The following is a 9,993-nucleotide window of genomic DNA, read 5'->3' on the forward strand; positions in this document are numbered from 1 at the left end:
TTACTGTTCTTGTATTTTTATTTCATTGTTATATTTTGGATTTAACTTGTCTAAATTAAAATACCGAACACCACAGCATCCCCTCATGAACTTCCGGTGACCAGAGCATTTGAAGCACTAGCCAACACAAAACCTTGTTCATCACGAAACCACGCCTGTATGCAAAACACCGGCATCACAGTTCATTTTTAGCAGTCCAGGTGAAGAAGGTTGCCAAACTTCAAAAGCAACTGGTGCATGTACAACCGGCAGTACAGTTGAGAACTCTATACCTACTGGACATTCTTAAAAATTATCATTTCTAGTTTAGAGATCCATAGTTTGGAGTATGATATTTTAAGATTTAGAGAATAGAAAATAGAATTTTACAATGCGAATGTCATTTTAGTTAGGAAGATTACCTCTATTCCTTTTTATCTCTTTTTTTTTTCCTTTTTTTTTTCAAGTGACCGTAACTGCCACTCTACTAAGCTATAATGCCACTTGTCTCTATCACTCAGTACGAACGACTCAGAATACCCCACCAGACAGCCATTTAATTCATTTCGACACACGTGTTGACAGACCTGCAAAGTGATTAGACTTGCTTCCCTCATCTTCTGTCGCATCACCATATTAGGTTTTTTTTGGATAGACCTGTATGCATAGTTTCAATCCACTTCACATTATAGGGTTGGATCGCGCGATGTTGGACCGACCTCGTTGCGTGTGACTTGATAAGTTTTGGGTCCGTATTTTTTTTCAGAATCAAGTCAAGTCTCGTGGTGAGAGAAATCTGGCGGTCATTGGAGTTCTTTATGTATGTGGAAAAATGATAGGAGCTCTATTCTTATATTCCTAAATAAAGTGGATAAAATTAAAATTATATTCAAATTAATTAAAAGTAAATAGAAATTTAGGAAGAAAAAGATTTTATAGAGAGAATTAATTTTTTGTTTAAAATTAAAAAGATCAACTTTGAATATTTATAAAATTAAATTTAAAATTAAATTTACTCGTAATTGTATTTAATTTAAAGCATTAGGAATCAAAGTAGATTCTATTAAAATTTAAATTTCACCTTAAATTAATACTAAAGGAATCTTGTCAAATTGCGAAAAGTGAAAGCCGCGTTTAAAGTAACATAGAGAAATTATGAACTTTAATTTTTCTTTTTAGCAATATTTTAGAGTGATGTGAATTGTTGAAAATAAATTCGTGAAACGAAATATTGAATGAAACTGATGTCTTTTAATTATTTTTATTATGAGAAGATAATTTTATATTAATTTATGTTTATATAAATAATTATTAATCTATAACTAGTGATTATAAAAATAAAAATGCAATTTAAGTAAGTATATATAACTTTTTTAAGTAAATTGAATTATTATATATTTTATTTTTTTATTTAGAAAAATATATAATTTGATAATATATTAATTAAACTCTGGATCGATTTTGATTGAATTTTAAATTTTTAGCCTTTAATTTCACATATTTAATAACTGAATTACATATCAAAACATGAAAATATGTAATTGATTATTTCGACTCTAAACTAAAATAGATTTTTTAATTTAACTAAATCTAATCAAACTGAATTTAGTATTTTTTTTTTAAAAAAATAATATGAAGCACAATAATTAAAATCTAAATAACTAATGTTTTTTGAAATGATTTGAAATTATAATAACTAATATTTTTGTGAAATGAATCGAAATTATATGTAAATCAAATTAAACAGAAAAAATAGAATTGGACAAAAAATTGATCTTTTAAAAATAAATTAAAATCAAATCAATTTATGAAAAATCAAATCAAACCATAAAAATTTAACTTGATTAACAAAAAAATTGAAGCAAACCATCAAATTAGATTAGTTTATTAAAAATATTAGTATATAATTAAAATTTTCTGATACTTATACTTATGTAGTAAAATATTTGACACTTATATAATTAGTCGACATTTACACTTTTCATTGAGAGATTTTTTCAAAAAAAAACTATATGCAAATAAATATTTTAAAGCGTCAGTATATAATTAAAATTTAACCACACTTATAATTTGTGTTGGAAAATATTTTACACTTACATAAATTTGCAGATATTTATATATTACGTCGATAAATTTATATCAAAATAGACCATTTTATTGTAGTGAACAGCGGCTAAGTAAATTCTCAATGATATTTTTAGTGGGAAAAAATTGTTACAAAGAGTAATTCCTATTAGAGGCACACTGAATTCCTTGTTAAATGATGGACAATTTATAATATAGTCTCCAATATTGGTAAAATCTCACAATTTAGTCCTCCTTGTTTAAGACTAAACAGTTTAGTCCTGAATTTTTATTTTATTAATAAAATAGTCTTTCTGTTAATTTTTTTATTAGTCAACTATTAATTGAAAAGGTCAACTCAAATTAAAAGAATTAAATTATTATAAATGTTAAAACTATAAGAATTAAATTGTTACAAATTATTAAAATTAAAAAGATTAAAGTGAAATCCAAAAAACTAAATTATTATAATTTAATAGTGAATTGTAAAAGAATAAATATTTTGTTAATAGAATAAAAATTTAGAACAAAATTTTTAATTATTAAAATAATAAGAACTAAATCTCGAAAACTATGTTATAAGTTACCTTTAAGATAAAGTTTAGTGGGAAAAGTTTTTCTCAAGAATTTATAAATTTTTAGTGGCAAAAATATTCCCCTACAAAAGGCAAAGTATTAATACCTAAATGTTTTCCTCTAAACATTTGTGAATTTGTGGGGAAAACTTTCCTCACTAAATCATATTATGAGTAAATTGTTATTATTAATACTCAATTATCTATACTTAAATAATTATTTATTTATTTTAATAAAGCACTAAAAATTAAAATAAAAAATAATATAAAACTGCATGAACTAAAAAAAGACAATACAAGTGTGTATAATAATACATTCACCCAAGATTATTATTGAAATCAAACCAATTAAGCCTCTAAAGATTTTTCTGGTATAATTAAATCTCTCAATTTTTAATTTCGATTTAATTAGTCCAATATATTATAATTTTAAACCAATTAAGGCTAAATCTGAAAGGTGAAAGATAATTCTAATATCATCCTTAAAATATATATATATTTTTTTAATTTTTAAAATTGAAAAATCAAGAACACATACATTCATGTTCTTCAGAACTCCATTATACAAGATTGAAGACCAAGAATCCACTAACTATTTATGGTAATCAAGAATTAGCAAAAAATAAGAGATAAATCCAATAGCAAAAATAAAAGTAAATCCAATATAGATTTTAGGGATTTTAGTGGATTTTATATGGGATTGGATTTGAAGAAGATGGATTTTAAGTTATCAATTTTTTTAATTATTTATTTTAATTATTTAAAATATAAAAAATGAAATTAATATTTTATTCATTAGAAAGCTTTACTTTCTAATTTATTTAAGTCTGTTAATTAACACCTTAAATTTAGAGTTATTTGGCCAAAATCGAAAATTAAAGAGTTTGATTAGACTCAAAAAATCTTTTAAGGGTTTTTGGTGTGTACAAATCCTTGGCTTTGCCTCGACAGGTGAGAGGAGTCAATATCTCTTGGAGCTGCGCACAATGGGAGAAGCTGCTACTGGTTCCATTCCTTGGAGGAGATCGACTTGATGGTTTTTGGTGTGTCCACTTTCACTAGTCAGCAGCAAAAAGAGGTGATGGCGGAAACAAGATTATCGGTGGAGAGAATATGGACGATATGAAATGGGTATGCCTGGCGTGGGGTTCTAGCTTGGTGGAAGAATAAGGGTCCCCTAGGGTGAGCCTATTTCTATAAGTGGAGATGGAAATGGGTTTAAGAGGATAGTGACGGTATGGTTTGAGAGAGAGAGGGTGGAGATGTGCTATGGGGAGTGCTCATCCATTTTATTTTTCAAGGTGGTCTTTGCCTTGAATCTAGCCTTCCTTCTCTCTCACTGTCTTCACTCATCTTAAATCTTCTCATCTCCAGCACTCATGAACAATCAAGAAGCAGAAGTTTCTCCTTTAGACATCAAAGCACAAAAACTCAACCGTAAGGAAATTGTTCTTGAGTTGACTCCATCAACCCCAACATCAGCATATGCTAGTTGGTAAACTTATTACTGGACAAAAACAAAGTGCAAATGTTGTCAAAGCCTGCTTAAAAAAATCATGGCCTATTAGGCATCAGTTCTCAGTTTTCTCTTAAAAGAAATATCTTTATGTTCTGCTTTCAACGCGAGGTGAATTTCAAAATAGTTATGAATAATACACCATGGTCAGCTTACAATGATCATATGGAATGATGGATTTGGCTCATGCAGGGGGCAATGGCTATTCAAGCTTCCTCAGAATTAAAGTTAAACTAAATATCAAGATGCTTTTCAAAGTTGGAATTCAAAACAGGAATTTAGATGGTGGATTACAATGGGTCAATCTAAGGTATAAATGGCTACCAGACCTCTGCGTTAGATATGGAATGATGGGCCATTTTTCAGGCAAAGTTCAAACAATATTTACAATTAACAAAATATCCACCTGTCACTTTTTTTCTTTTCAAGAGAAAAAAAAAGAAAAAGAAAAACCATTTCAAAGAAATTTATCCCAAAAATATTAAATGAAAAGAAATGCATTCAGAGAGTTTTGAGGAAATTATTTTGTTCATTGATTGAAAAAAAAAGGATATCCATAATATTTCACAATATTTTAAATTTGACTGATTTTACTAATAAAAGAAGACACAAAGTGAACATGACAATTTTTAATGAATTCAATGAATAGTCCACAATAACTGGACTGGTTTTACTTTTCTCACATGGTTCAAGAGCTAACTTACACATTAGGTCTACGATCATTGGAGTGAAAGTGCCCTCTCAAGTACACATTTCTTCTGAAGCACAGAGAAGATTTGATCCAACCGTTGATTAAAAGAAAAAAATCTATAACTAGAGGTTTACAACAACCATGAACGGATTTTTGAGTTCTAGGACTCTGCAAATCACTGAAAACTGAACAAAACTCAAATCTACAACTAGAAAAATTCATAAATCACTGTTCATTTCAATAACACATAAGTAAGCATAATTGTATAACATTGTTCAGTGCCCTTTTCCAAGCTAAACACTCCCTCTTAATATCTCTGCCTACACATGCTAAAAAGGCTTCTATGGTTTTTGGCATTTTCATTCATTTAGATTCCAGTTCTTCGAGGGTGAGATCATCCATCATTCATGTACTTTCCCAACAAAGTAAGAATTGTATACAGAAGATATTATCTTTCCCTTTTGAGAATAAATCCCTATCTGTTTTAAGTTAACCATTTGCAATTCAACCCACCGTAGATTTGATGGAACTAAGATGAAATGCTTACCAATGAAGTCTGGAGCTGGCAGCCTGCATAAGTGGGTGAGCAAAGTATGCACCTAGAGTCAAGGCAGTAATTGAAAAATATGGCAACCGAAGGAATTCCTTATAATAATCTTTGGGTAACTTTTGACGACCATCAATTATTGCAGCAAATGGAACTATACTTGTCCGCTTCTTTACAGCCTCAAAAGCCTCTCCATATCGCTTTGCTAATCTTCTGTCTCCATTCCACACACCAAATAAATGATGCCCAATTAGACCAATAGATGCAGCAACAGCTACAGAATTTCCAATCCAAATTGTATGAGCCAAGCACCACATCACCTGTCCAACCATCTGAAAAGAAATATCTGTATGTAGATTTGCCTACAACTGGCCTTCATGAGTGTGTGCGTGCACGTTAAACAGAGACATAGATGACAGGGATTGTTTTATGAACACAGAATCAACAGTATTCTGTTCTACTCTGGCAGCACCTTAATGAGGCTTTATCCAAGGAATTTTGGGATTACAAAAATGAAGACATTTGCAAAAGAAAATATAATATGGTGGTTTTCAATTTGGAGTAATATGTCTTCTAACCCAGAGAAAATTTTGCAAATTCATTCTACATGTGTAGGCCAAAAAACCACATGCTGGCAGCCAAAAGTATCTAATCTAATAGTTGCCACAAAGAACTCACATGTTACCAGTATGATGAGTTGAGTTGTCCACACATTCACGGATTGATTGAAATATAGTATAAAAATTACTAAATTTTTCAGCTTCATAGAAAACAAGTTGGATGTACTAAGAAACAAAAGATTTGTGTAAATGCAAAGGAACAAGTAAAGAAAATACCCAACCTGAGGGTGCCTTGTGATCCTCATTATCCCAGTTTCCCAAAGATGCATTTTAGGCTTGTCAACAGCTGCTACTTCTAACAGATTAAACGTTGAAGGATAGAGAAAAAAGAAAGAGATAAAATTAGAAAGCCACACAAGTTGATGTACTAATACATCACTCTGAAGCTGCCATAACTGAACTCCATCATATCTATGGTTGATAAAGTACACCTGAAGAAGGGAATTTGTAAACAAAAATTAAATTAATTTTTTTAAATAAGAAAACTAAAATCTATACTATCTAAAGGCTGGGAATTGCTTACTACAGTGCTAAGAGCTAATGGAAGAGAAACCCCAGCAAACAAAACCCGATATGGTCGTTCTCCAATGAGTTGCTCACCCACATCACGGAGACTAGCCAAGCCACTGTGAACAGTGGCGAAAATGAAAATCAGTATCAACATTACAGCCTGCGAAAGATTGTTTTTCAAATTGTGATATTGCAATTCAATTTGTTGCACAAGTCTCAAAGAACAAACCAACCACGTAGATAAAATTACTCTTCTTTATAATCAATCTTCTGTATGAAATTAAAATTAAAGCTGGATAGATTGTATGCAGAAAATATATCTTGTTTTCTTTTTAATTTATCTCAACATAAATCTCCTCAAATTCTATGGATACTCTTGAGTTCTGGACTAAGTAAACAAATAAATCAGTTAACTTACTTCATGGCTCTCTGAAAGATTTGAAATAGCATCAATGAAAAGCTTTCCATATCCCGTAGAGTTATCAATCCAAACCACATCAAGAACATATAAAACAACTCCCAATATCACACTGAAATATATCCAAGATAGTATCTTCTGTTTGCCCAACTCAAACGCTGCTGAGTCCTCTCCCACAAGCGCCTCTTCAGAGACAGGGCTGCTTGTATTCCCATCTGATCTAAGGCAACTAAGGGACGAAGTTTTCCAGGAAAATGAGAAAGAATTTGAGGGAAAGCGATGGGTGGGTCCAAAAAATTTTGAATTTGTGAGATTTTGGAATTGGAGCGAGGGAATTATGATGGGGCAGCGAGGTTTTATTAGGTTATTGGGAGGGCGAGGTAAGGAAGAAGAGAACAGATTGGAGAGAACAAGAGAAGAGGCCATGCCAGTTTTCCTAATTTTCTTGTTATTGTTGGAGCTAGAAAGATAAGAGGTGGTGGGTTTTATTATATTAAGAATATAAAGGAGAGGAAAGCAGAAAGGATCTTTGCACAGGTTATGCTTACAAATGGAGGATTTGGATTTTGTTGGTTGAATTTGGAATTTAGTAAAACCTCATAAAGGTTCTGAGTTGGATTTGTTTAAGAATTTATTAGGACTTATTAATTAAATCTCGTGAAGTTTAAATTGCCTTAAAATCATTAAAAAAAATTAACTATATTCAGAATTGAGAAAAAAAAAGTATATGTTATACTCAAATAACATATAAATGATGAAGAAAATAAAATTAAAACTTCATTTATTTATATTTTGGATTTATCATGAAATAGATTTATCTTTATTTATTTAAAAAAAATAATTTATGTGTGGAATATGAAAATATTTTTTAATAAAATAATTTATTCTATATTATTTTATTTTAATTTTAAAATAAAATATATTAATAAATTTATATATAAATGTTAATAATTTTTTTAAAAAAATAATTTTATCTTTTGAAAAGACTAGGTTATTTTTTTTGTTAATAAAAATATCCATTAATTTTATTGAGTATTTTATTGAAATTGAGATTGAAAAAAAAAAAGATGAGTTTTATTGAAAATGAAGCTTTTTATAAACAAGTGTAGGAATAAAAAATTAAGTTTCAATTATAAAATATCACATAGTATTTTGAGTTTACAAATTTTATTTAGTAATTTTTAATTAATTTTAATTAAATTAATTTTATTAAATAAATTTATTTAAATATATGTCATATAAATTAAAAAATTAAAAGAATGCTATGTCACCCATTTAAAAAAGATAAGTTAACACTTGTCAACATCCAATTGGACTTTCCTCCCAAAATCTTCTATAAATAGAGATGCACTCCTCCTAAGGAGGGAGAGAAGAAAATCAAGTCTAAGCGGCATAAATTTTCTCAAGATTACAAGCTACCAATTCCAGCCTCGAAACTATTAAATCTACTCTTTAAGTCATTCTTTCTCAAATTGAATAGATCTTCTCTACCAATTAAAAAATAAGTTTTTCAAGAGTTTAAATCATAAATGTCAAAGGAAAGAACATACCATCTCACGGAACTTCCAACTAAATTTCATGACTATCAATGTAATACCCGGCTAGACTCCGGTATCGGAATTCCTACCGTCCGGTGGAATTTTGGATGTCGGAGACTTCTAAAAGGGTAAGACCATATTTTCATAAAAGGTTTTAATGTGTTTTGATGATTTTAAGTAAAAAGGAAATGAGTTTTTGCATGAAAACAACCTTGGAGGAAAACACAGGTTCGGCCGCCGAAACTCAAAGTTCGGCCGCCGAACATGCAGGCATTTCGGGTGTGCCTTAGGCCCTCGAAGGCATAAGTGAGGGAAGTCTAGGTTCGGCCGCCGAACCTCAAGTTCGGCCGCCGAACATGGCATGCATGCGGAGGCACGTTCGGCCCCCGAACTTGGCCTGGCCAGCCACTATAAAAGGGTCCCTTAGCCGAAAACGGGCGAGCTTGTCTCCCCATTGTCGACCAAGGTGAGCTCCCGCCGTTCCTCACCAATCTTTGAGTTTTCCCTCCAAATTTTTCACGATTTTCACAAGTTTTCATCTTGTTTTGAAGATTTTTAAGTTTTGAGCAAGTTTTGGAGCTTTGAGGTTTAAGAACTCAAATCTCTCCCATCTCCGAGTTTAGGTCGTCTATCTCTCGATCTTCAAGAGGTAAGAGCCGATCTTAAGCTCATTGCATGTTTTAAGTAAGTTTGATGAAGATTTATGGGGTAGAATGCATGTTTAGCTTATGGTTAGGTTTATGAGCTTATGTTGTGTTTTTGAGCAATGTGTTGATGTTGTGTGTTGTAGTTGGGGTTTATGATGGTTTGAAGCCCCTAGGAGCCAATGTATGTATATTTGCATGATTTGGATGAGTTATATGCATGTTGGAATGGGAAGGAGAGATTTTTGTGCAAAGGGAACCAAGTTTCTGCCCTTTTGCGGGAACCAAGTTTCTGCCCTTTTGCAGAAACCAGGTTCGGCAGTCGAAGGACTTTCGGCCGCCGAACCTGCTTGGGAGGCAGGCCTTTCGGCTGCCGAAGTTGCCCCCGAAAAGAGACTTTCGTCTCTGTCTGGGACTTTCGGTCGCCGAAGGTGCCGCCGAACCTGCCTGGGTTTCGGCTCTGGAGGGACTTTCGGCCGCCGAAGGTGCCGCCAAACCTGCCCTGTTCAGCCTTCCTTTGCATGTTTTGCATGATTGTTTTAAGGTGTTTTAGGGGGTTTTTGGGGGATGTTTTCAGAGTCATGTTATAGTATGTTGGTCCCTCATTTGAGTCTACCTGTGTAGGTTCGGACCCGAGGAACCGAGGACCCCAACAGTGAGTCAGCTGCTTCTGTCAGTATCAGAGCTAGCCAGAGGTGAGTAGAACTAAATTAAACCTTTTTATCTTACTAAATCAAATGTTTAAAGCATATTCATGCATCATGTTTATATGTAATAGGTTGATTGCATTAGTTACACGAATATGTTGCATTGCATAAGATGTTGTTGATGCGGGTGAATGTTGAATGATCCATTAGCCCTCATATGTTATGACATGATGATATGATATGG

At 31.8% G+C, this 9,993-nt stretch overlaps 1 protein-coding gene across 1 annotated transcript; it reads right to left on the reverse strand.

Moving 5' to 3' along the window:
• Nucleotides 1-5,028: 5,028 nt before the first annotated feature.
• On the reverse strand, nt 5,029-7,454 carry LOC110627983 (15-cis-zeta-carotene isomerase, chloroplastic). The gene is made up of 4 exons (XM_021774413.2): nt 6,921-7,454; nt 6,516-6,662; nt 6,214-6,423; nt 5,029-5,704 (listed from the first exon to the last, which is right to left on the reverse strand). The coding sequence occupies exons 1-4, from the start codon at nt 7,344-7,346 to the stop codon at nt 5,369-5,371; spliced, it is 1,119 nt and encodes a 372-aa protein (XP_021630105.2). The 5' UTR covers nt 7,347-7,454; the 3' UTR covers nt 5,029-5,368.
• Between the last annotated feature and the right edge of the window lie 2,539 nt (nt 7,455-9,993).

This window comes from Manihot esculenta, chromosome 1 (assembly GCF_001659605.2).
Source record: "Manihot esculenta cultivar AM560-2 chromosome 1, M.esculenta_v8, whole genome shotgun sequence".
Lineage (NCBI taxonomy): Eukaryota > Viridiplantae > Streptophyta > Magnoliopsida > Malpighiales > Euphorbiaceae > Manihot > Manihot esculenta.